At 43.0% G+C, this 27,430-nt stretch overlaps 1 protein-coding gene across 5 annotated transcripts in view; it reads right to left on the minus strand.

Annotated features, from left to right (window-relative positions):
* LOC147451637 (MADS-box transcription factor 23-like) overlaps window positions 1-18,235 on the minus strand; it is a 30,578-nt gene extending 12,343 nt beyond the window's left edge. For 2 of the 5 annotated variants that reach the window (XR_015188814.1, XR_015188813.1), the window contains exons 1-7: window positions 17,713-18,232; window positions 9,520-9,614; window positions 9,326-9,380; window positions 9,131-9,230; window positions 8,423-8,464; window positions 8,296-8,337; window positions 3,069-3,200 (exon numbers count right to left, since the gene is read on the minus strand). Coding sequence is in view for 3 of the 5 variants with exons in the window: in XM_086517555.1 (XP_086373681.1) it covers window positions 7,052-7,186; window positions 8,296-8,337; window positions 8,423-8,464; window positions 9,131-9,230; window positions 9,326-9,380; window positions 9,520-9,614; window positions 17,713-17,894 (651 nt within the window). In the remaining 2 variants the exon portion in view is untranslated. Of the gene's footprint in view, window positions 1-3,068; window positions 3,201-6,955; window positions 7,233-8,295; window positions 8,338-8,422; window positions 8,465-9,130; window positions 9,231-9,321; window positions 9,381-9,519; window positions 9,615-17,712 lie in introns of those variants that run through there. The other 3 variants (XM_086517556.1, XM_086517555.1, XM_086517558.1) reach the window with 3 other exon arrangements.
* Between the last annotated feature and the right edge of the window lie 9,195 nt (window positions 18,236-27,430).

Genomic DNA, 27,430 nt, shown 5'->3' on the forward strand with positions numbered 1-27,430 from the left:
TCATTTACTGTGAGCTCAAAGTAGATCAATCATTGATCAACCGAGTGGTACCTGCTGATGGTGATAAAATTAAACAACTAAATCCAGCAACAATATTTATGAATATTATGCAGAACGGAGAGGCCCATCCTAGGGCCATACTTTGCTGTAAATACCCGATTATGATCTTTTTTTTAAAAAAAACCTTTATTTAGTCTAGTCTGTACACAAGTTACATTGGTTTTTTTACAAAAAGTAGAATTCAGGCCGGATTTCCCAGCAGCAGCAGCCTTCTCAGCCAGAGTTATTCCAGACATACCATACCTTCCATCTCTCAATCCATGTTCATATGCCAGACCCCTCTTAAAACACCCATAGGGTAGGTATATTTAAACACCATTATAGTAAGCTCAGACAATGACCAGTTTATGAAACCTTAGTGTTACTTACTGATGAAGATTCACCGTCATATACAGTATCCATAATCAGCCAAACGAATTTGTGACCCATATGCAGTTAGGATGCACCTTACCAGTACCATATACGTTCCGATGATCCATGTTAAACCAACTAGTTAGTCATAGTTTCATGATTCCCTTAGTTTGGCAATGTAACAAAACGCCCTGAAGAAGTACCAATGTCAGTATAGTCAAGCACACTCAGCCAGCAGTTAATTTATTCTATGTTAACAACCTGATGTATTTCCACAGTTTAATGTAATGTTATTTTACGGATGGACATCCATCTAGCTCACTCTATCTTAGTCCCAGTGCTACTCTAGATTAGTCATGCCATGCAAAAGCCAGTAGTATGTACATCAGCTTGGACTCAACAGCCAGCCCATCTTACAGGACTAAATTAAAAATTGTGTCTTTACTATATAGTCAGAGGAAGGAGCAACAATACAGCAACCCATAAGTGCCTTATATTCACAGCTAGCTAACAGCTCAACTACTGGCCCGCATATACTGAGCCCTACACAAAGCTTAGCAGGGTCAACTACTAGGTGATTTTTCCTTATGACATTTTTCAAAATATTCCCAGTATCATTAGGGCTTTAAAGATGCAATAGACCAATCCCCACCTCAATCCAACCAACGGTAGACCAAGTATGGTGAACCAGAGCTGAGTAAGGTGAACCAAACACATAATCACTGTTTATACGCGCTATCAACCATTAACAGATGTAGTTCCATAATGAACAAGTTAGCAAGCCTGAGTCATAAGGGCCAGGATGTATAGTAAGTAGCCCAATGGTTATGGCTAAAAAGGAAACATTTAACTAGAGTCCCGCAGCTATTGCCGAGCCAGAATCAAGAGGAGTTAAATGTACGACAACAATCATTATATTATGTTGCTTCAAAGAACAGACAAGTAATCCAAGTTTTCAAGCCACAGCCTTCAAGAAGCATGCTAACCTGCGTAGCCTCGAGTTCATTCCCAACAGTCGGTGTTGTCTTCTTAGGCATGATTATAAATGAAAGAATCTCTCCCTTCACCTCACTTAATCCCTCAATGTAGAAAAACAGACAGTAGCGCAAACGATCTAAGTGAGAGGCACAAAGGGGCTCTCACCTTTATACATAGCAGGACTTGTAGGAGTACTGAGAGGCATTCAAGGCATTATTTCCCCGAGCCCTGGGCACCTCTAGCCATGTTGAGCGCTGAGACCAACTGTACGACACAGTAAAGCCTCCTGTAAAATCCGCAGGCTCAATTAGATGGTGTGGCATAGGCAGGCCATTATGCAAAATTTGGACTCACAAAGGGGTCCTTTAAGGAGTTTGACTTTACCTGTCTCTACCAAAACGGGCGCATGGATAAATTTTTGCAAATAAACTCCAAAGTGGACGGAGGTTTGACAGTTAGAATGTCCACTTCAAGCTCTATCTCCTGATATATAGCACGCCATGAGATTCTTCATATTTTAGAAGATTCTTTTTTTGATTCACCTATGATGTGAAAAATCTAAGTGAATCAAAAAAAGAATCTTCTAAAATATGAGGAATCTCATGGCGTGCTATATATCAGTAGATAGAGCTTGCAGAGGACATTCTAATTATCAAACCTCCGCCAACTTTGGAGTTTGTTTGCAAAAATTTATCCATGTGCCCGTTTCGGTAGAGAGAGGTAAAATCAAACTCCTTAAAAGGCCCCTTTGTGAGTCCAAATTTTGCCTAATGACAAGTCCCCATCAAATATCCGTGAAGGCATCGCCTTGTATGGCGCAATTTCCACATGCGCAGAAATGCAGGGCTCGGTGAAGAGCAAGCCACGCTACCACTGGGTAGTCTCACAGTAAATTACCCAACAAGTAAGAGCCAAGTCTTTAACGGACTCGTCCCCCTTTTTTAAAAAACTCTTATTAGTCCATGTGCTAGGGTAGTATCATGTGTTGAAAGGTTCGACTAGGGACACTATCGGTTAAGCCCTCAGCCACCCCGTACTTTAATCCAATATGGTCAAGCCTGCAATTAGTTGGATGTAGCTTGCAGACATTAGGTATAGTTTTTTTACGCGGTGTAGCGAGCAAACCACATGTGTGTATGTGTATGTGTGTGTACTGTTTATGCGGTCCCATCGGGCTTAGTATAGAATTATGTAGAGCAACAAGCCACTACCTGGGTGTGTATGTGTGAGTGTGTGTGTGTGTGTGTGTACATGTGTGTGTGTGTGACTTCTAGAAATCAAACCGATTGTGAGCATGCCCAACCATTCAGGCGAACGAGACCCATATGTGTGTATGGTTGATGCAGTTTCTTCTAGCATAGTATTCATGTAGCGTAAAGAGTCACCACTTGTGTGTGTGTGTGTGTGTGTGTGTGTGTGTGTGTGTGTGTGTGTGTGTGTGTGTGTGTGTGTGTGTGTGTGTGTGTGTGAGAGAGAGAGAGAGAGAGAGAGAGAGAGAGAGAGAGATTGCACCTCTACATGTCCTAGTATCTCTTTCCTATATATAGAGAGATAGTGTGCACGTGTGTATTACACATTTATGCTTTATGACTTTGTTTGGACAGTTAACTAAAAGCCATAAGACGAGAGAAAAAGAAAGGGGGGGGGGGGGGGGGGGGGGGGGGGGGTTTGCTAATTACCTGGAGCTAGTGAACTCGAAGAGCTTGCCAGAAGAAGAGAAGATGATGAGGCCCACATCAGCATCGCAGAGGATAAAGAGCTCCTGCGCCTTCTTCACCAATCCTGTGCGTCTCTTTGCAAAAGTCACCTGCCTGCTGCTAGAGTTCTCAATTTTGCAAATCTCTATCTTCCCCTCCCCATTCTCTCTCTCTCTCTCTCTCTCTCTCTCTCTCTCTCTCTCTCTCTCTCTCTCTCTCTCTCTCTCTCTGCGCCTCTACCTCCCTAATCCTCTCTTCTTTATGTTATGAATTAATTAAACCCTCAACTCTACATCAGCCAGATGGCTCAACTACTACTTAATGGCACGGAGCGACGGACCTTGCACATACATCTATGTTATATATACTAGTACGGCCGGCCGCCTTCGGCGGCCTCTCTCTCTCCCCCTCTCCCCCTCACTCATATAAACCGGAACTCACCGAATGCAGCAAACTTTGACACGTGGCACTGGAAAACCAGTCTCCTTAATATATAGTATAGATATATATATATATATATATATATATATATATATATATATATATATATATATATATATATATATATATATATATATATATATATGTTCAAATAGGGTAAGCTTTTCCCTTGAGGGAAGATTGCTTGTACAAATCAGGCGACGTCTCTCGCAGTGTGGGAGGGGTGTGTGTGCGCCCACGCAAATACACCCCACTTTTCGTATATAGGCATTGTTGGGCCGACGTGATGGGCATAAAGGAAGGGTGGGCAACTTGGTTGAGTTGGCATTGTGCAAGTGGATGAAGTCGCCAAGGACAGGATGTGAAAGCTCTCTTGCCCTCTATATAGCCTGTGTACGAATGGAGCTTTAAAAGGCAGGGGCAATGGCAACAAGAGTACGACTAGTGAAAGGTGTGTGTGTGTGTCTCTCTTCTAAGTTCTCTCTCACGCACACACACCGCTCTCTACTCTCTATTGACACGAGTGATGGCATGCACACATAAGAGAGAGGGGGTAGAGAGCGGTGTCTAAATGAATGATTACTCTAGAGTCTATGGTGGTGGTGGACCGATGGTGTTGGGCACACACAAGGTATCTGCCATCATTGATGCAAGTAGTGTTTGTGTGGGGGTGCGGGGTTGTGTCAAAAATGGAAAGAGGACAAATGCAGGAAAGGGATAGGCCTAATTAGCTCAGTCTTCCCAATCCCTATAGATCAATCCCGCCATTTCCAGGCAAGGCATAATGTCCCCATCACCTTTCAAGTGGGTGCTCTCTTTTCTCTCACATTTTGTTGCAAGTTCCCGCATGCAGTTATGGGCCAAATCAAACACGCTCTCTCTCTCTCTCACACACACACAATTGTTTTATCTATAGTGGTCTCCACCCAAAGTGGATTCTGCTCCTCATTTTTTCAAATCACAACACACACCCAATTACCTCCATAGGTGGAGGCAATCCGACTTAAGGTTAGTCTTCCCCATCCGCAAAACACATGGAAAACACCTCTAAAGGCTAGAACATGTCTTTAGACGGTCAAGGGGTGTTGAACCCACCACCTTTGAATTATAGGCTATGATTCTTCCAACTAAACTAGCATGCCAACACATGAGCAGCTATAAGGTCGGACTAGTTACAAGTATCAAGTTCAAGCCCAATCCTTAGATAGAAGTACATGTTTAAGCTAACAGAAATGTCCAAATTAGTCGATATTCCAATCGTCATAGAAAAACATCAAGATTATATTCTATTCAAGAGCTTTGCCAAAGATCTGTCACACAACAATCACTAGACATAGACCATATCTAAGCAAAAAAGGCAAGCTCAATAACAAGTCCCAAAGGCACCTCATCAAAAAAATAACCGCAACAGCTACCCCAGTAAAGAGGACCGTGTATGCTTATCTTAAACCTCCCAAAAGTAAGCCAATACTTACCATATAATATAGGGTCATCCACCAAGTTGTAAGAAAAACCTTCTATCATTACTTTCTTAGCCAAAAAAAAATCTCAAGGCAAACATTAACCTGCATTGAAGAAAGGATACAACCGTTCAATGTATTTCACTGCTCATATACATGCCTATGACATGTCACTAGGCATATATTGAAAGAATTTCCTAAACTCGAAAAGAGAGTAAAAAACCAATGCCGCAGATACCAAAGGGTCACTGGAAGTTTCCAACCATATAACATTCATACTTTTGACTTAGTATAGCCAAGACATGCATGAGTTCTATATCAAAAGTGAATCACAACACATCCATGAAGCTCGGACAGTAGTTCCATAGCAATATTTTAAGTCACCTGAGATTGAGTCGGAGCAACCAACTCCACAATAGCTTGCTCGTCTTCGTTTTTTGCCACAGAGCCAAACACTCTTAACAAGATACACCCTTGCTAGCAAAGCCTCGCAATCCAAAGATAGAGGCAACCCTTCACTAGTACACACACACCATAGAAGCACATAGGTACCAATGCTAAGTGAGCTAGGAAGCTCATCTTTTATGGGGGACGGTGTCAATAGCCAATCCCTTCCACAGCAATATGGCAGGTCTGATCTTCATGAGGAAGAAGAGCCATCGGTGCCACCCTATACACACACACACACACACACCACCAGGAGTATGCCACCACATCATCAAGCGGATGAAGACAAGGTTATACAAAGTCAAGCCAACCAACTCAAACCCCACTATCCCACTTAACTCCCTCTAAAGTGTTAGGTACCATACATTAAGAATCCACCCACTAATTTTTCACATTAGAAAGTCACCTAGTGAGTTCAAACCATTAATCATAAGATCCTTTCAAGACCAATACTAGATACTGAGATCAGTCACCAGCTATATATACCTAGGAAGAGGCAACAAGCCACTCCTATATACCAAAAGGAGTTAGACTGTGTATAAACATCATCATTTGTGTGTGTGTGTGTGTGTGTGTGTGTATGTGTGTGTGTGTGCGTGCGCGCGCAATTTGTAGAAGTGTGGGCATCTTCCAATGCAACCTCTTTTGTAAAGAGAGCATGTTCCATTATGTGATAGGAAGAAAAAGAAGATTCAAGACCCCTAATTAGAGGCTCCTGTATGCTACCAATAAAATCACAAGTACTTGTATTTATTCTTCAAGGAAGTCTCATCATCAACATTGAAAGTAGTTTTCTAAGTTCTAAATTGTCATAAAATCTGTATAAAACATGGCCTTCTGTACAACTGTCAAGTTGTTAGTATGTGCTTCAATAGGAATCTAGTACTACTGTATAATCTTTTAATAAAATGATGAAATTTAAGGCTACGACTGGTAATCAATTGGCATTTAGTCTTTTCAAAACAGTAGCCCCTATGCATTCTAAAGTATCAATAGACAAGAGATCAAGCAAGCTGCTAAAAGTCACATACTTGCCCAACTCTATATGTTATCATGAAGGTGGACCACTTAATCCACTTAGTTAAACTGATTCAAAGAGACATTGGCTAAGAATCTTTCATAGGTTAACTTTTTCTAATTCATGTTTCTAGAAAGAGATTGGAAAAGAGAAAAACAACAATTTCAAGCGATTTTAGAAAAAAATTTATCAATGTACAAACATAAATCGAATATTAATCATTTAAAGATTATTTTGATGGATACCAATTGTGATGGCTCATTAAAACTTTTCGACCAAATGCTCGGGTGAGATCTTGCATAAGTTTTATAATCTATACAAGCCTTTCAATAGAGTTTTTTTTTCCTAAAATTATGTCTAATAGACGACCCTTTTGACCTTCACTGGCATAAATGGTAAATTACAAAGAGTTGTAAAGTGACAGACTACAAACAAGTATTGAGTTCCCTCCTAGGTTTCTAAGGCTTCACAAACATGAATTTCTATTTTATCGAAACAAAAAATAGTTAATCAATTTGATTTGATCATTGAAAACATATTTCTCAACCTTGTGGACCAACAATTCCGAAATGAGAGACTAGTATTATAAAGAAAGAAGCTTATATAAGTTGCAATAGGGTGTGTCCAATAGATGTTAGGGATTGTTGACGATTAGCTTGGGCTAGTATTGGGGCAGTAGAAGAAGGTGATGGCAACGTTATTGAGTCCTTCAAAAGCTTGTGTATATGATCCACCTGCCAAGGATATCAAAAACTTCAAAAGCTTGTGTATATGCTCCACCTGCGAAGGATATCGAAGGAGGAGGGAGAGAGAGAGAGAGAGAGAGAACTTCCAAGTTGGAAAATATACTCAATAAAAGCCATAAAATCAAGTTTATTGAAGCTAAAACTCGACATGTTAAAATCAGTCATACCCTCGTTATCAAAGTACCATCACTTACGATGAACGAAGCTAGGAAAAATATTCATCCTTTCATAAAACTTAGTATTTTTAATGTTCTTTTGAATCACTTGAATGGCAAAATTATATTGTATACTGACTATTGAATAAAAAGTTTTATTGGTCAAAGTTAACTTTTTTTGGCCAATCCATAAGTGCTAATCAATGGAATAAAAAGCCATGAGAACCACCTGTAATATAAATATCAAATTTTAACCGCAAGAGTTATCTTACCAAGTTTTTGTAATTTTCTCTCATCGCGAATAATCATATGGTGATAACATAATAGCAAGGGAACTTCTTTGCAAGTGGATCAAGCCTATTATAACTACTTAACGACCCCATTAGAACTACCTCCTAATGTAAGAAATTATATACAAGTGGATAAATGTTGTTACAACTACTTAAAGAACCTAATAGAACAATAAACCCTAGTTCAAGAAAAACCTAGGAGACAAAAATGTTAAAGAGCAAACACAACACGCTACACAAGCTCTTTACATAGGCAACACAATGACTGTGAATGGATGATTATGCTAGTTAATGGACCCTTGCTACTACTTTTCAAAATTTATCTTTTCCTCAAATTGCTAGCAAAGGTCAAAAAGTAAGAAGCCTTGAAGGTATGAATGAATGCAAATTTGAAGCTTGTTAACAGAATCAAACTTCAGGACACGTGTTGATATTTATACTTGGCAAAACAGAGATTGAACCAAAATTGAATGTTGAAAACAAAAGGCAATGTTGAAGAAAACAAAATAGAAATCAAAATACTTTTGTTTTAAATTTCAATACATACAAAATCTAAATAAACTCAAGATTTTTACCATATTTCTATCAATATGGGTTTCTAACTAAATTTAAATTGATGAATATCAATGATACTTAGGAAAATCTACTTTACCTTTGCCTTGAGATCCCTATTTTCCACTTGCAATCGCTTCTCCTATCAAATGAATGAATCAAAAATAAATAAAATGAAATATACCCTTTTAGCAAACAATGAAAAATAACCATATCTTCTTACTAACTTTTTTAGCTAGATCATCCAATTGTTCCAAAAGTAGACGGTCCTTTAACAAAAAACAATTTATTAAAGTTAGCAATTTAAGTAGGGGAAATCAGTCAAAATAAAAGCATGACAAGAAGCATGTCATATGCTTAGCATATGCTACCAAACAATTTTCATGTACATTTGAATAGGTAATTGCAAGTACTTAAGGGTTTGAAGATTCAAATCAATCATAATTTTCATGGAAAATCATATTATTCTATGTTGAATAATCTCTATTTCTTTTGAAGAGCCTAGGTACAAATGATGAGATAAAAACCATTCCCTAATCAAGGATTGGCTTTACTATAATATTGTCTTAAGCAAGTTCCTTGAAAGGGTCTAATTGTAACTAACTAGTTTATTGACACCAAAGTCATATAATTTGACTTCTTACAATTCATATGAAAAAGAATCATGTTACATGATTTTGACCTGGACAAAATTGACCAAGCTTTCTTCTCTTAATAGATGTAAAATTTCACATGAAATTCATCAAGGTACCATTCCCATCATGCAAGAAAGATGGCTTCATCGAGGTGGTGCGGTGGATCAACGATAACACATTTTAGGCTCACTTTCTTTTCTCATTCATCCTATTTATCTCCTGAATAAATCACTATCCACTACTTTCTATTGCATTCATGAAGCTTAATTTTCAAAACATGTTCACACTATTCACACGTACCTTTTGAGCCCTCACTCGACCCAAACCAACATTCATTCGTTTCTCCAAGTTGTTAAGGGCTTGTAAATCTAGATGCTCAATCTCTTCTCCTCCCAAGAAACTGCAAAAGAAAACGCGACACATTATTACTCTAAAATTACTCACAATAACTACGATCTTACGACTCTTATATTTTGTAATAAGTGGCTCACTTGCATGTAGATTGCAGAGTCTCCACTTGTGTTGAAAGACCATTCATACTTTGATTCCACTAACCATTCATTCATTACATAACAAATTATCAATTTTCTTATAAACAAGAGTCTTCATAGCATGACATGTACACCTCTAAAAGAAGAAAAATTGACTACACCGATTTTTATGAAAGTGTGATAGATAATTAAGGTTACCATGCAAGCTTACATCTTGAGTCCCTTCCATTTGTTGTTTGGATGCCTCTTTTTCTGCCGTGTACCTTGTATATCGCTCTATAACTTTTGGCATACTTTTTACATTCAAACCAGAAGATGTTAGGAATTTAGTAAAAAAATAAAGAGAAACAACAAACCTAGGTAGACCTTCAACGATTATAGTGGATGACTAAAACTACTAAAAGGTAAACACTAAGATTCAAAGGTAGTATATATCTCCCACTCTTCATAATTTTTTGCCCACAAATCAATGACTTGAATTTTTGCACATAAGAGTATGAGTTTCAAAGGTAGAATATCTCCCACTCTTCATAATTTTTTGCCCACAAACATGATGCAAGTGTTTACCTTTACATATTAACCTTTCCTCGCCTATTTTGATGTAACCACTCATTAAACTTTGCAAACTAGCACCTCTCTCTCTCTCTCTCTCTCTCTCTCTCTCTCTCATGTGGTAGATTGATTATCCCATTTCCCTCTAGAGCATCAGGTCTCGAGTTCAAGACTCATCGAATAAAACTTTTAAAGTCGCTTGGGATTCTCTCTCTCTCTCTCTCTCTCTCTCTCTCTCTCTCTCTCTCTCTCTCTCTCTCTCTCTCTCTCTCCATACATACATACACACACACACACACACACACACACACACAAAGCTCTCCTCCACGGGGGGGTCATGTGGTTTCTATTTTTTCCACAAATAGAAAAGAACTCTTTAATGTCTAGATCTCAAAGTTTGGAAAAATAAAATACCCCACCCATGATGTGGATGCTATTAATTTGGCATATCAAATCAAGAGAACTACAGTTTTTAAGGAGCACATCTTTTAGCCCCAAGTTGACAATTTAACCCAAGCTTCTTACGCTATTTCCTCTAGACTTTCTAGAATGGCATCAGCACTTGCATTCAATGGTTCTTCAATTTTTCTACCGCCGGATACACTCTTTTTGAGCTCTCAACTCCATGTGTGTGGAGAAGGAGCTCTTGAAATTAACAATGCTAGCAATTTGACAGATGTAAGAAAATCGACATTGTGAGCAGTTGTGCGCTCTCCATCAACCAAGTTTGACAACAAGACAAACATTGGAAGATAGGGAGTCAGGTGCCAACACTCTTTAGCAAGCACTTCACTACTCCGAAGTGGACAAGTGCTCACATCCTTCCAACTCAAGAACATACGACAATTTTATATCTTGGTTGTTAGCCTCAAGGAAGGAGGTGTTGGCATCGTCAAGCTCCAGCAACATGGATGTACCAGCAAGACTGAAAATTCAAGACATTCATGCGACGCCTATCAACATCACGTAAGGCAAAAGCTAGGGTGTTGTATTTGAGAGATAGCAATTTCAAGGTTGCGAAGGATTCAAATTGCACAAAGTAAGATGTCACGAGGATGTAGCAACTGCTAACCTTAGCTGTTGGTTTCTTTCCGATGCTTTTCGTTTAATTTTTGAGACCCTCTTTTTGAAGTTGCAAATGGCCAGACATTGTATGGCCAGGGTGAAACTACTACCCGCAGACAGAAAGTTGGTCGGCATTGGAATTCCAAGCTCAGTTCAAAGTCATCTAGGTTCCCTCGCCGCACTTAATAAGTTGGTGGATACTAGAAAATTAACTCCAAGAGGTACAGTAACAAGGTGGGGTCACCAAGAGAAAATCACCCGAGGACTGGGCTACATTGCATTTTTGGACGTGGTCCCAATGGTGAAAGATGGTCAAATGACCAATGAGAGTCCAATGAAGGCATCTCCTAAAATTTAGGGAATTGCTATTTTGGGCCATAAAATATGTTCGTGTCATTAGCTCCGGAATGACAAGAGGAACATTTCATTACTCTGCCGCTAAGTCAACTGAGCAACCAGTTGAGATATTTTTAGGCCAGAAGGTCCAAAGCAGGGAATTAATACATGAGTGCCACTTGACACATTTTTGGGCATTTTCCAACTTAAGAGAGAGAGAAGCGTTAAAATAAAATGTGGGCTGCATTTTTTTGCAGGTACCAAAGCTACTATGTGCTTGCCTACCCTCTGTGTACAGTGAAGTGCAAGAACTGAAGCCTTGCACAACATTCACTGCTCTCTCTCTCTCTCTCTCTCCCCTCCATGCAGTTACGTGATGCCCCACAAGAGGAGATTTCACGCGAGAAATCTCGTCCGATTCAAGCCCTATAGGTGCGGGAGCTCGAGAACTTGCTACAAATGCGACCGGCTCGCGAAATGGAACCCAAAGCAGGGAAATACAGCCTACTGAGTATTTTTGCAGGTTTAGGGTTTCGGCCCTAAACGGTCCCTAATACCCCCAGGAGGTCCGAGGACGCGAGGAGACCACTGTGCGGGTGATCTGACACATATTCAAGGCAGAAAACATAGAATTCAGCATGCTGCAGATTCTCGCCAGGTTTTGCAAAGTGTCCGTATGAGTCCGAAAAGTCCCTTTTTGTGTAGGGAAATCGTCTGTGAAGCGTCCTAGTACAGTTAAGCTGCCAAAGTCAAGCCAGAACATGTTATTTTCAGCCTGGATTATGCGGGGCAGCTCGTAGGAAATTACAGGTTCTATTCCCTCTTTGAATACAATAAAGAAATATCAAAAGGGGTGCCAGTCTTTGGGGCCAAAGAGTGTCGGCGTCTGCTTGGTAGCACTCTAGCTTCCAAGCCGAGTATGTTCAAGTGTTAATTCCCATCACAGTTTTTTTTCTTTGCAAGTTTCTCTGTGTTCTAAAGTCCATAATAAAGTTTCGGGTGAAAGCCAAAGTCTACTGCCCTCCGGACCTGTTTCAAGAGGGGGTAATGTCACGAGCACGTGGAAACTGCTAACCTTAGTTGTTGGTTTCTTTCGAATGCTTGTCGTTTAATTTTTGAGACCCTCTTTTTGAAGTTGCAAATGGCCAAAAATTGTATGGCAGTGTGAAACAGTAGTTTCACCCGCAGACAGGAAGTTGGTTGGCAGTAGAATTCCAGTAGTAAAAGGGTGTCTAGGCTCAGTTCAAAGTCATCTAGGTCCCCTCGCTGCACTCAATAAGCTGGTGGACACTAGGAAATTAACTCCATAGAGGCACAGTGACAAAGTGGGGTCACCCAGAGAAAATCACCCGATAACTGGGCTACATTGCATTTTTGGACGTGGTCCCAATGGTGAAAGATGGTCAGATGACCAGTGAGTCCAATGAAGGCATCTCCTAAAATTTAGAAAACTGCTATTTTGGGTCATGAAATCTGTTCGCGTCATTAGCTCCGCAATGACAAGAGGAACATTTCATTACTCTACCGTTAAGTCAACTGAGCAACCGGTTGAGATATTTTGAGACCAGAAGGTCCAAATCGAGAATTAACGCATGAGTGCCACTTGACATATTTTTGGGCATTTTCCAACTTAAGAGAGAGAAGCATTAAAATAAAACATGGGCTGCATTTTTCAGCCGTATGGTGGATTGTTGCAGGTACCAAAGCTATTTTGTGGTTGCCTACCCTCTATGTAGAATGAAGTGCAAGGATTGAAGCCTTGCACAGCATTCACTGCTCTCTCTCTCTCCGTCCTCCATGCAGTTATGTGATGCCCCACAAGAGGGCTCTTCATTTGACCTATGTACAGTTATGTGTGGGTTATTCGCGATTGCCAAGGCAAGAGCCTCTTGCACAAGTACTCCATTAGCTAGTTGCTAATCCCCGTAGGTACAGGTGAATTTGGAGAGATTTCACGCGAGAAATCTCGTCCAATTCAAAGGGTAAGTAGTCCTACACGTGCGGGAGCTCGAGAACTTGCTACGGATTTGACCGGCTCACGAAACAGAGCCCAAAATAGGAAAATACAGCCTGTTGTGTATTTTTGCAGGTTTCGGGTTTCGGCTCAAAACGGTCCCTACGCTGTGCGGGTGATCTGGCGCATTTTCAGGGCAAAAAACAGAAAATTCAGCGTATTGCAGATTCTCGCAAAGTTTGCAAAGTGTTTGTATGCGTCGAGAAAGTCACTTTTTGCGTGGGGATATTGTCTGTGAAGCGTCCTAGTACAATCATGCTATCGAAATCGGGCCAGAACAAGTCATTTTCAGCCCCAATTATGCAGGGCAGCTTGTAGGAAATCACAAGTTCTATTCCCTCTTTGAATACAATAAAGAAATACCGAAAGGGGCGCCAGTCTCTGGGGCCAACAGGTGTTGGCGTCTGCTTGGTAGCACTCTAGCTTCCAAGCCGTGTATATTGAAGTGTTAATTGTCGTCACAGGCTTTCTTTTTTTTGCAAATTTCTTTGTGTCCTAAAGTCTAGAGTAAAGTTTCGGGTGAAAGCCACCGCCCTACAGGCCAGTTTCATAGGATGCAAGAGGGAAGGAAAAGCAATCCATTTTCAACATGCAGGCAAGCTTTTTGCGGCAAGTTTTTGCATTGGGGAGGGAGAACCTTGTAGCAGTTTGCAAATGACGTCCTACCGGAGATGAGTGTCGAAGGTGTTAGGCATCAAGAGGTATGCTAAGTCTGGCAAGAACATAGCTTTGTCCTCTATTGAAGAGGCCTTGTTTGCGGATTATGTGGGAGCCAGTATTATGACCTCTATACAAGGTCCTCTCTCTCTCTCTCTCTCTCTCTCTCTCTCTCTCTCTCTCTCTCTCTCTCTCTCTCATACACACACACACACACACACACACAATAAAAGTGGGGCTTTAATACTTTGCATTACATAAAATCAGCCATCGGTTTCTATTCAAGAAATATGGGAAAAACCCTAAAAGAAATACAATGACATCATGAGGAAGATTTCCATAACAAACCACAGGATACGTCTTGGGATAACGATGCTCTAATAAGGCAATGAAATGTAGCTATTTGGATAGTGATCAACCCTACACAAATCTGCCAAAAGCTCTCTCCCAATCGCCTGATGTGGCAAAAACCATTAAGTCCACTGCTGCGTATCTAACTAATATAAAGCACCCGCTGCAAAGACCTTATGTAGCAACTCACAAAAGCCAAGGGACTGTGAAACCCCTAGACCATGCCTCTAAAATCATCCGCATCCACTCCTAACATTTCTTGATGATGATCTCCAAAAAAGGAAGCAAATCTGTAGCACAACCATTGTAAGAGAGGCAAGACAGACCCACTTGTCGTCCACCTCAAAAGCCATGGGGAGATACCAAGATAAACATCTCTCTGATCAAACCAACTTCCCTAAAGCCTCACTAAATTAACTCTCAAACAAATCTGCAAACTATCTGATATCCATAAAATAGTTGGTCTCAACCATTCTCTGCTCCTATATGGTATCATAACCAGCCTCCTTCGTCCAAAAGGTGCCCTCATCTAGACCTTGTACTATGAATCTGATCATGGGAGCTCTCTCTAGACCAAGGAAAATGTGACGCGATCTTGACAACTACAAAAAAAACATGTCGATACACAGTGGCCCACTCTTCAAAGAGACGTTTGGTGGAGATCTCCATGGACCAAGCGCAAAGAATAGTGTAGGTAGGTTCTCAGATAAAGGGACATCTGCTGGTTATGCAAAGTCGGTTGAGTAGTCACAATCCTTCGCAAAGTGAGAAGGCTCACTCTTCTACTCTCCCTCAATAGCTCCTAAGTAAAAGGCACCACCAACTGAATCTCCAAGAGATCCAAGGTCTATTGAACTGGTCTATCCTAGAGAGCTCAGATTGGTCCTGAACTGCCACGACTACTGATCCTCTTGCTCTATCCCTCTGTCAAGCCGCTCTTGGTCCTCCTCTCGGTCCTCGTCTTGTAACCTCTCCTCTCGACGACTATCTAGAGGTTGCTCTACCACACCCAATCTCTATCTCACTACTCGTATGTAAACAAGGAGATGACATGCATGTACTTGTCTGCATGTCTGTCTTTGTCTCTGAATATGGTCAAAACTATGTTGTTGTTGAGTAAATTGTTGCTGCTAACACGGACTCCTCTGATTTCTATCATGTTTCTGCAAAGAGTCCTATCGAGTATGTTGTGGCTGTGAGAGTTGTCTCCTCGTACAGCCAATCCCTCTCTGCTATCTCCCTCTAGGAGACAACCCCTCATTAGATATCCCATCTCATGGAATCTCATGACTTCTAAGACACTTGTTCAATCTGCCCGTAACCATGATCCTCTGTGAGTGTAACACCCCTTTCCACTCAAAAGTGATGGTGTCTGGAAAGATTGTGGAAGGGGTAGTGGCCACCTTTATAGATGGCATAGATGTCTCGATTTGTACAAATGTCCGGATTTATATTGAACTCATGAATGGTGTGCCAAAGAAAGAACCCATCTGTCTCAACATGTCATGTCTGGCAACCAAAACTGTGTTGGCAGCTCTAGAAAAGCTATTTTAACAAGATGTCATCTCTCATCAAAAGCTACTATTGTAAAATCCTCATACCATGAAAGCAAGAAAACCAATCTACCTTTGAAGCCGAGAGAAGTGCGATCAATGATCCCAACAGAGTGACGCAGAACGGGCAGAACGGGCCCATACTGTTCCCGAAACACGTTCCCCGCAGAGCCGAGCAACCGAAACGGAAACGAGGACAGAACGGCGTTTCGTCCCGATGTGTAACTGGAACACGGGCCGAAACGGCCACCAGAATAGGCGAAACGCAGGTAGGAACAGGGAACGGCCGGCGAGCGGAACGGCAAATTGAAAATTTACAAATGTAAACAATTTTTCTTTAAAACTTGGCTAATTAGCGGCAACCTTTGTGAACGTTTGTTTTGTTGGGGGGGGAGGGGGGGGGAGCTCTCCTATATAATGCCACCATGCCTCCTTGAAAACTCATTCCTCCCTCAAGCTCTCAACCTCTCACATGCTCTAGCCTCTCCCTCAAGCCTCAAGGGGTCTCTAGGCGCTTGAGTCTCTCCTTCTCCCTTGGGCCTCAAGGCTCAAGCTTGAAGCTCGGAGCTCTCTTGACTCGACTCTTTTCCCCTCATTCTCCCTCTCTCCCTCTCTCTCGAGTCTCTCTCTCTCTCTCTTGGGCCTCAAGCCTCAAGGCTTTAAGCATGCCTAATAGAATTATACTTGGACTAATGGGTGTGTATGGCTCTCTACTAACATATAGATTAAATCCAACTTAATTTAAGCATATTGTATGGCTCCGGAAACGTTCCGGAGGCCCTCGTTCCCGTTCCGTGTAACTTTGGATCCTAGAGGCAAGCTTCTTTGATGAGAAAATAGCAATTGAAGTCCCTCTGCCAAGCAAGATAATGTCCTCTATTTTGCCTTCATCGGAACTCAATAGAGTGATGATGAGAGCCACTCTTGGACGTTGCCAAGAGCATAGGATCATCCGACTACACGGTCAACGGCCCCTTTGACAAAGAGAAGCTGAATATGGTAAGGAACTAAGTGGAACCAAGTGTGGAAAAATCAATGTAGCAATGACACTTGCTTTGGCATTTGTGACCTTTGACCATTTGTCGGTCCAAGCTGGTGTAGAGTGATTGCAAAATCCCGACTAATTTGTTGTGAAGCATTCCAGAGCCTTTTTGGCATTAAAATAATCTAACTTCTAAAATTTTCATGCTGTAGAATAAAGACTCGTATTTTGTTTTAAAAATCTCTCCTTAGTGAACATGTATGCCAAGCTCAATAAGTTAAAGGTGGATCATAGAGCAACTAAGCTGCTCAAAGCTAATCTCATTTGGTGGTTTGGGGCGTGGATGGTTTGGAATGTGTGTGCGCACCCGCTGGTATATCTCTTATGCTCCCCCTCTTGAACCACAAACCTCTACCTTTGAACTATTGCCTTTGGTAGCAGAGCGGGACGGCCTGCCGACGGACGGGTAATGACCCCCAGTGTATGTGTATGTGCGTGTCATAGTTACAAAGAAATTCCATTTTCTTTAGCCGTTCCCGTTCCAACTTCCCATTCCGAATCACCATTCCATGTTTGAGTAACTGTAACAGGGAATGGCAATTGTTGCCCATTTGCGTTCCCCATTTTGGATACCAATTTTTTGTTCCTGGTAACTGAGTGTGTGTGTGTGTGTGTGTGTGTGTGTGTGTGAGAGAGAGAGAGAGAGAGAGAGAGATATAGATTGCACCTCTACATGTCCTAGTATCTCTTTCCTATATATAGAGAGATAGTGTGCACGTGTGTATTACACATTTATGCTTTATGACTTTGTTTAGACACTTAACTAAAAGCCATAAGCACGAGAGAAAAGAAAGGGGGAAGGGGGGGGTTTTGCTAATTACCTGGAGCTAGTGAACTCGAAGAGCTTGCCAGAAGAAGAGAAGATGATGAGGCCTACATCAGCATCGCAGAGGATGGAGAGCTCCTGCGCCTTCTTCACCAGTCCTGTGCGTCTCTTTGCAAAAGTCACCTGTCTGCTGCTAGAGTTCTCAATTCTGCGAATCTCTATCTTGCCCCTCCCCATTTTCTGTCTGATCTCTCTCTCTCTCTCTCTCTCTCTCTCTCTCTCTCTCTCCGCGCCTCTACCTCCCTAATCCTCTCTTCTTTATGTTATGAATTAATTAAACCCTCAACTCTGCATCAGCCAGATGGCTCAACTGCTACTTAATGGCAAGGAGCGACGGACCTTGCACATACATCTATGTTATATATATATATGTGTTCAAATAGGGTAAGCCTTTCCTTTGAGGGAAGCTTGCTTGTACAAATCAGGCGACTGGGAGGGGTGTGTGTGTGCGCGCGCGCGCGCGCGCGAATACACCCCACTTTCCGTATATGGGCATTGTTGGGCCGACGCGATGGGCGTAAAGGAAGGGTGGGCAACTTGGTTGAGTTGGCATTGTGCAAGTGGATGAAGGCGCCAAGGACAGGATGTGAAAGGTGTCTTGCCCTCTATAGCCTGTGTACGAATGGAGCTTTAAAAGGCAGGGGCAATGGCAACAAGAGTACGACTAGTGAAAGGTGTGTGTGTCTCTCTCTTCTAGGTTCTCTCTTACGCACACACACCGCTCTCTACTCTCTATTGACACGGGTGACGGCATGCACACAGAAGAGAGAGGGGGTAGAGAGCGGTGTCTGAATGAATGATTACTCTAGAGTCTATGGTGGTGGTGGACCGATGGTGTTGGGCACACACAGCGTATCTGCCATCATTGATGCAAGTAGTGTTTGTGTAGGGGTGCGGGGTTGTGTCAAAAATGGAAAGAGGACAAATGCAGGAAAGGGATAGGCCTAAATTGTAAGGACTCGCTCAGTCTCCCCAATCCCTTTAGATCAATCCCACCATTTCCAGGCAAGGCATAATGTCCCCATCACCTTTCAAGTGGGTGCTCTCTTTTCTCACATTTTGTTTCCAAGTTCCCGCATGCAGTTATGGGCCAAATCAAACTCACTCTCTCTCTCTCTCTCTCTCTCTCTCTCAATTGTTTCATCTATAATGGTCTCCACACAAAGTGGGTTCTGCTCCGCATTTTTGGCCTCCCTATAGCGATGCCTTCTCTTTTTGCTTACTAAAATAAAAAAAAAGATTGAGTTATAATTTCAGTATTTTTTGATAGGCCAAAAATGTTGATTGGTTGAAATAAGATCGTGGACATTCATTGTTGTAAAACCGTGTCAAAAAAATGATGAAGCATTTAAATGGTGATCTTGAGAAGTAGGCATCGTGATTCGTGTCTTTGAGACTCAAGGTTTTTGTCACGTCGTCACCTTGGATATCTTTGTCTTGGGAGGTGGATGGTTGACATGAAGTGGGGTGAGGTTTTTGAGGCCATTATGAATTGTCTCTCTCTCTCTCTCTCTCTCTCTCTCTCTCTCTCTCTCTCTCTCTCTCCGTGCTTGCGCGCCGCAGGCCCAGCCCCCCTTCCCCAGACTACGGACTGACCTCGCCTCCTTCTCTCTCATTTTCTCCACCTACGTAGTCCCCGCCATTCCAAGCTGCGAGCCTGCTAGGGTGTGTCTTTTTATGGAGGCTAGGGTTATGTAGTGTATCAACTACAGTCTACACCGCTCTGTCAAATGATTTGCATGCACGACTCTCTCTTTCTCACGCACATATTGTTTTGTAGGGGCGACTTCGGGGGTTTGGGGAGGAGAGAGAGAGAGAGAGAGAGAGAGAGAGAGAGAGAGAGAGTAAAGGCTGTCATACATGCTCAGGTCCTTTTGGAGCGGTAGAGAGAAGCACTCTTGCGAGTGTGGCTGAGGTGGGAAGAGCAATTTGTGTGTGCAGACTTTCCAAACCAGGGGAAGGTGGAGGAAATAAGCAAGCTGCATGCAGGTTTTCTAAGGCTCGCAAAGAGGGAGGGCAAGCATGCTAAGGAGGCAAAGCCCATTGGCATGAGAGGAAGCTGCAAGAGGGGAAAAGAGATCTGGGACAGTAATAGCCCCATTTGGTTTTCATGGCATTGGTGGTAGAGGGGCATGAGGGTGCACAGTTGGAGAAGTAAAAAGGTTTTCTCCTTTTCTGTGAGGGTGAGAGAGGCAGAGAGGACACACTTTGCTAGCAAGGGAAGCGAAAGAAGTGGGCAAAGGGAGAGGATATTTGCGACAAAGGTATATCTTCGCCTCACTGTTGCTCGTGAGCACTGTGCCACACTCTTCCTCTTATCGGATCTTCCTACCAGATGGGCTCTTGCGCCGGCTATAGTATTTGCAGGTGCTTTTAAGGGCCAGCTAACGAGCAAACAAGATAGATGGCATGCTAGAATGGGTCATGGTGAGCAAGATCCATGGGGTAGGTCATAAGCATGGGACTCCCCAGAGTACCGCAACAGAGCATGAGTGGAAGGCATGGGATTGCCACTACAGCAGGCCTGTACGAGGTGGAAACATGAGGTGGAGAGAATCCATAGGGCGAGAGAATGCACGTTGAGGTTGCTAGTGTGGGGCCGCTGCCGAATCCTTCATTTGTGGATATCTCGAATACAAGACGTCTGCCAGCACGGGTGCCTCTGCCACCACCTTCAAGCTTTCGCACAGCTTACTCTTGCTCCAAGACCCTCCTCTCCTTCAATTAGTAACCACCCCCCACTCCGCCTACAACAGCTCCTCCTTCATGATGCCCATGCAACAACTCCTCCTTCATGATGAGCATGCTCTCCACATTCTTCCTATTACAAATCTGGAACATCTCTAATGAGTGTGTTGCTGCCCAATACGATGAATAGGGTTCTTGCTATGTGACACACCAACCCACGTGCAAGAAGCTTTGCTTCCTGTGATGGCATCACTTCTTGCACAGCTACTCATCCACACGGCATTCCTAGCTGGGATACTCTCACCTTCAGCTCCACCGCACTAGGCATGCACTCTGTTGATCTTGATGTTTCCCTTCATAGCCATATCTACCAATGTACCATATCTACCTGCTCTATATTATGCCTGGCCAAATGTCAATAGGTTTTGGAGCAGGGGGGGTAGCAGGTACGACATGCATTACTTTAGCAGCTACGAAGAGAAACATCAAGATCAACAGAGTGCATGCCATATCTGCTTTTAATTATATGGCACTAATTATATGTTTCTTTAGTCATACCCTTGGGTACGAGATTGGTGAAGCTATACATCACAAGCGGCCTGCATCATGGCCTCATCCTAGACCATCTTTCTTCCCTAGTTTTGTAGATGGTATTGGAGGTCGATCATGCCTTGTGCATGTTAGAAGTTAACCAAATTGCAGTACTACATGCATCAACACCGTTGCTGCAAATTTATTGCTACTCTTGCTGTGCCTGGAGCGTAGGTGAAACACACCTCTTAAAGTTAATCCTATAAGCCCCAGAATGACACACAATCATCACAATAAACACCGTCTCACACAATCATCACAATAAACACCACCTCCATCACACTTGGCTTGTAACAACAAATGGACATTATAAGTGTTCTAACCATATGTTGCAGTTTGAAATCAACCCAATGTTTTCACTTCTCTCTATAGAGTGAAATTAAATTTGAAGAGGTCTTTCTGGTCTCTCCATTTCTCTATAGCATCATTATTTTTGTATGTGTTTAAACGTGAACCTACAAATATTTCATGCACAAATGAGCACTATATTTGCAAGTATTTACAGACTAGAGACGTTGATCTATAAGTGCACGAAGTAGCTTAAAGTGATTTTCCTGTTAAGTTTATTCAATGGAGTGAGTAAGTCTTTTGTTTGCGTGCATTTTTTTATAGGCAGGCCTTGTGATTTTATCACTTGGCAGACTAATGTGGAGTGTTTTTTATGGGTATGAGAGCACTGGAGTCCTCTTACATTGTTGTGTCATCTATGCCCAATACATTTTGATGAGCTCATGGTCGCTTTTGTGAATTTTAGGGTTCATGAGCGAGAGATGTGTTCGTAGTTTTTTAATGCAGCACAAGAAGAGGTACCTTGCCTCCGTTTTTAGTGTGTCAAAATGGCCAAAATCTGGATAAAGGTGGTTTTCTTGCTTCTTGATGCGACATATGAGGAGGGGCAATATTTGCAAGGTTTCTCTTTGTGTTGTTGCATGAAAACTTGCAAGTTGTCCTCCAAGCAGTGGTAGTTTGCAACTATGAGTCTACATAGTTAGAAGTCACGTGCATAACATCTCTGCCTGCAAGAGGAGAAGCTACGAATCCATCTGAATTTGTAACGCGAGGCTTTGAAAGATACACGGTTTAGACACTTGGTGGGCAATACAAGGCCGTGAAACAAGAAAGCTATTCCAAATATATTTGCTGTGTTTTCAATGTTTGGGTCATTGTTTGCAGTTTGTTTTTATTGACATGGAATATTCATAATTATCGCTAATTTCCTATGGAGATCCATATTGAAACTTATATTGTCTATGCAATTGCATTGCTATCATGTATTTTGACTCTTGTGCATAGACTCTCCATTCACGTGGAAAGAAACAATTCATGGATCGGTTTTTTCCCCCCTGTACATAGGTTTTGGAATTCAAGAAGCATGGTTTGGTGAAAAATTATGATGGTTTAGAGACGATTAAAATCGAATGGTTTGATTGTTTTTTTTGAAATTGTCATGTGTATTTTTTAATGATGTTTCACTTTCACCTTAGGAAATATGTTTTCGAAATGTCAGCATAGCAATACAAAAATTGAAGTATTTTAAAGTATCGGAAGTTTCAACGTGGCTATTTCTTTTGGGATTGTTGTTTGTTGTAATTGGATGGAGGTAGTAACTTTGCTACTCATATGCAATGGGAGTGGGTACTTATTATAGCAGTGCGGTAGTGATTTCCACTCGTGCATATCTCCCCCCCCCACGACACTAAGTGACACATAACATTAAAGAGGAGGGGGTAAGGGGATCGACGGCGCGGAAGTGGATGCGGGGAGTCCGGGGCAGATTAAACCCGGACACGCGGCAAGTCAACGCGAAAAAGAACCCGGGCGACGATTCGATTTGAACCCAAGGCTTTGTCACCCAGATTGTGACGCATGGGGTAACCATCCCACCCGCGCGCACATGTTGTACCCATGGCCCGGGTTTTTGGGATTTTATTATTAAAACATAGACATTACTCGAGTTTAATCTGTGGCCGGATTTAATTTTTAAGTGCCCATCTACGACTGCAACCTCTCCGATTTTCGTGCACACACTTCTCTGCCCTCGATCCCCTTTCCCCCCCCCTTCTTTAATACTATGTGTTATTTAGTCCTGAGCCCCCCCCCCCCCCCCAAATTTCTATTGATTTAATGAGTTGGGTTGGAAAATCCTCCACTCCTTTACCTCACTCTCTCTGGACTCTCTCTTTCCGTTGTTATTATATATGGAAAATAACTCCTCCACTTGCTTATCTTCCTCTCTTTTGCCTCTATCTTATGTCCTTGTATAAATCCTCATACAAACTACTTGATGTGGTTATCAAGCCCCCTCTAAAATTAAAGGCTTCACCATCATGTTTAAAGTTGTTTCATTGCCTAAATTATGATCTTCATTTCTTAAGGGCAAGCCTTGTGATTTTATCACTTGTTTCAAATCACAACACACACCCAATTACCCCCATAGGTGGAGGCAATCCGACTTAAGGTGAGTCTTCCCCATCGGCAAAACACATGGGAAACGTCTCCAAAAGGTTAGAACATGTCTTTAAACGGTCAAGAGGTGTTGAACCCACCACCTTTGAACTCATAGGCTATGATTCTTCCAACTAAACTAGCACTAGTTGGCACAGCATCACCTTTATTGCCAAGCTTGAAGGAGTTGGAAAAGCTTTGGATTTTGGAAGATGAAGCCTCTTGTTGTTTATGGTGCTTGTTGACATGCTAATGCATGCCTTACAAAAGAAGAGGGATAGATGTACATTCTTTTGTGTATGTGTTTTTAGCTTGCAAAGGGTTCCTCTAGTATTCAATGGGTCATCTTAGTTTCTCGTGTCTTAGAATGCTCGTGTGAGGTTATTCACATGAGATCAAAACAAGAAAGCAAGATTAAGTTTGTCTCTTTAGTATGTAGGTCACCTCAAGAGTTCATCTAAACCTTGAACTCAAGACTCCCAGTGAGGTTATGGGCATGGAGAGACTTGTCGAGTAGATGCTAAAGATGCACCAAAGTTCGCCACACCGACTTCCTAAAATTTCATGGGAGAGAAGTGACAAAGTTTGAAAAACTCATAGAACCACAATTTTTAGCTTGGATATGGGGGCAAGACATCAAGAAGTGGTTCGGAAGATGGGATGCAACACACTCATGATACGAGACATATTTCCCCAATCACAAAAGTGTACTCCCTAATCCACAATTCACACCATAGTAATGATCTAGCTTAGCTCCCACTCCTCTCGATGTGAGACAAGCATTGGGGCCTTTGGAGAAGAGTCCCTTCATGAATCCCATTGAAGTTTGAAAGTTTGAGCATCTTGAATGCTTAACTTTTGATCACATTTTCATCGTGGATCTCTCCCTACATTCCTCTCTCCTATCCACTCTATAGACTACAATTGCCACCCTCTCTCCAAAGTCCTCAAGCATCAACAATCATTGATCAGCTCCACGAAGAGTGTGAGACATGTTTCATTTGGTCTCATAGGTCATATTCAACCTTTGAAGAGCCACTTCATAGACTTCCAATTGCCACCCTCATATCCCCACTCGTCAAGCATTCAGAGTCATTGATGAGCTCAACATAGAGTGTGAGACGTCTTTCATTGCTCCTGTAGGTCATATCTTCAAGGCAATAATCTCTCTCTCTCTCTCTCTCTCTCTCTCTCTCTCTCTGTGTGTGTGTGTGTGTGTGTGTGTGTGTGTGTGTAACCTCTGCCGTTTCGTAATTGTTTACATGAAACCCTAACCGAATAGTGCATCCTCTGTCTCCCCCAAGCAAGGGGCAACCTGTGGGGGGGCGCTAAGCCTCTAGTGTAGCCCCACCTCAAAGCTGAGCCGCCGTCAGATCGCGAGCGGGTAATCTATTTTTGAGCGCTCAGTAGCACGCAACATAACCTAATACAACTCTGTGGTCCACAATAAAGCAATGTTGTTGCCGCCCATTCCTCGTTGAGGCGGTGATAGCCATTGCTCACTGTGGAATGCTGAGCAATGTGAGTCAACAACAAACAGGCACATAGATTTTGAATTAGATCTCACTCCCACATTAAGCTCAATGGAGCTTCTTAAGGATAACGAAAAGTTGCAGGCAGGGCCACACAGGAGGAAGTTGGTCGCGGTCAAGAAAGGAGATACATCAAAGACTCCTGCGATGACATGGCCAAGTTTTGTCATTGTCTTAGCAGTATGAGCAAATCTGAACGCATTGAACAAATCCAATTGGCCCTTGATCGGGTCATAGAAGAGAATCGAAATCTCGAAACTTGCCTTGGTAAGCTCGAGGCTCGGGTTGAATCCATGGTCAATCTTGCCTCAACAAGGTGAAGGAAGTCGAGGCAAAGGTGACCAAAGCTCACTGAGTGACACTTGCTGTTGGGGTGTAGGCCAGGTGGCCGTGGGAAACCACCCTTATACACTTGCTTTCCCCTATTCAATATAGGGAGAGAAAGAGGAAGAGTTTACTTCTACTCTTTCTTCTCCACTAACCCACACAGTGGCTGCCTGTGCATCTTCCCCTTCCCCATTTCTCTTCTTCCCCTCTCTTGCACACACTCCGTACACGCACACGCGTACTCATCAATTGGTATCAGAGCTACGGCGGAGAACCACCCGTGCAACCGCTCTCTGACGATCGACTCGAAAGCACGAAGCTCGGCTATGGCAGCTTGAGCGAGGTGACAGCAATGGAGCTCGGCACGTCACAACACCGCATCGGATTGGATCGGATCGGCAACAATTGTGAGCAAGAATTGCAAGCTTTGGAAGCTCGGGAGCAAAGCAGTAGGACTCAACAAGAGAAGGGGATCTGAGGGAATTCGAGCACCCAAGCATTGCTTGAGGTGCAAAGCATTGCATCGAATTCAGCTTGGTATAATCAAGCTATCATAAGCCGTGCGCAAAACAAAAGCCGAACAGTAGCTCAAATCGAAGGCTTGAAGGGCATTCAGCAAGTGAATCGAGGTAGCTCGAAGGTCTACTCATGAAGCATTCAAAGGCTTGAAGCCTTGACAGCCAGAGCATTCAAGGGGGAAGCATCGGGCAGGGCCAGCATAGCAAGTTATGTAGGAGCCGGTTCTTTCAAGAAATTGAAGCCATTGGCAGGCAAAACACACACACACACACACACACACACACACACTGTGTGTAGAGAGCTATTGAAGGAAGACAAATCGGGCAAGACGCGAAGCTGAAGAGTAGGCAATTGCGGGATTACAGTTGCAATTGGGGAGCCACAACAAGGTTGAAAGGGGTCGACCAAGCTACAGTAGACTCGAGGAGCAAGAAATCGACAGTGAGTACCCTCAGTTGAGTGTAGAGAAATCGGCAACATCGGGCAGTAGGCAGACAAAGAAGCTTGGAAATTGAGAGAGCTTGCAGTCGAAGGCAATCGAGAGGAAAAAAAAAGCCTTGGAAGGCAAGCCGAGCAGCAGAATCCTCGACTGCCGTGAGCAGCAGAAGCCCGGCACCAAGCTTGAGAGCATGCAGTAGAGTTGTAGCAGAGCGCTAAGCAAACAGAGCCATTGAAGCGGAATTGGGTGCAACTGCAACTGAGTGCAATCGTGTAGACATTGGGGAATTTTGGCATCGAAGGCAATCGAGCAGGATCATGAGATCCGCGGCAGGTCCAACATACGAGGGCGAGGTGGAGGTGCAGCCGAGTACCATATGTCCAATTTCCTCAATACCGTGAGCAGTGCAACACACACACACACACACACACACACACACTCACTGTGTGTCTCGTCAGCGCTGTCACAAGCAGTAAAAACAAAAAAAGCAATAAGAAAATCGATTTACTTTTTTTTTTTGAGCCATAAAACTTCTTTGTGTGCAAGGGGCTATTCCCGCCCAAGGCCCTCGACAACCCGATCTCCTCATTCCCGCCCAAGGCCCTCGACAACCCGATCATTTCCCGATTACAGCCTTGACCCGGCTTGGACCTAGGGTTCAGCAGAGCTACGCGGCTCGTAAGAATCAAAAAGAGAGAGAGAAAGCTTGAGATAGAGCGGACACATTGTGTTCGGCTACAGGCGGCGACTAAGCCCGGACGGCACCGACATCGGCCCATTTCCTCGGCATTTCTCGACAACAGAGACTCTCGCCCGGCGGCGGGAGGCGACATCGGCATCAGTTTTCGACACTGATTTGACGATTTCCTAGCATTTCTCCTCCACGGCTTCGAGCACCGACTATTGGCATCATTTTATGACACCATTTCTAGCGCATCGGCTCGGCATTACTTACTCATTGCGGCGGATCTCTGACATCTGACCCAGACACCGGGCGTTTCCCCACACGAGTGCGTTCCCGCGATCGACAACCGTGCTTGCGACATGCGCGGGTGAGGTACCTCTATCATAGAGGAGTGACACCCGGCATCGGCACCGAGCGCACCGATCGCCCTGTACTACACAGTTTACGGATACGACACCTTTGGCGGCTATTCGACTAGCATATTTCT

The sequence above is a fragment of the Adiantum capillus-veneris genome, chromosome 8, assembly GCF_014529385.1.
Source record: "Adiantum capillus-veneris isolate H3 chromosome 8, ASM1452938v2, whole genome shotgun sequence".
Lineage (NCBI taxonomy): Eukaryota > Viridiplantae > Streptophyta > Polypodiopsida > Polypodiales > Pteridaceae > Adiantum > Adiantum capillus-veneris.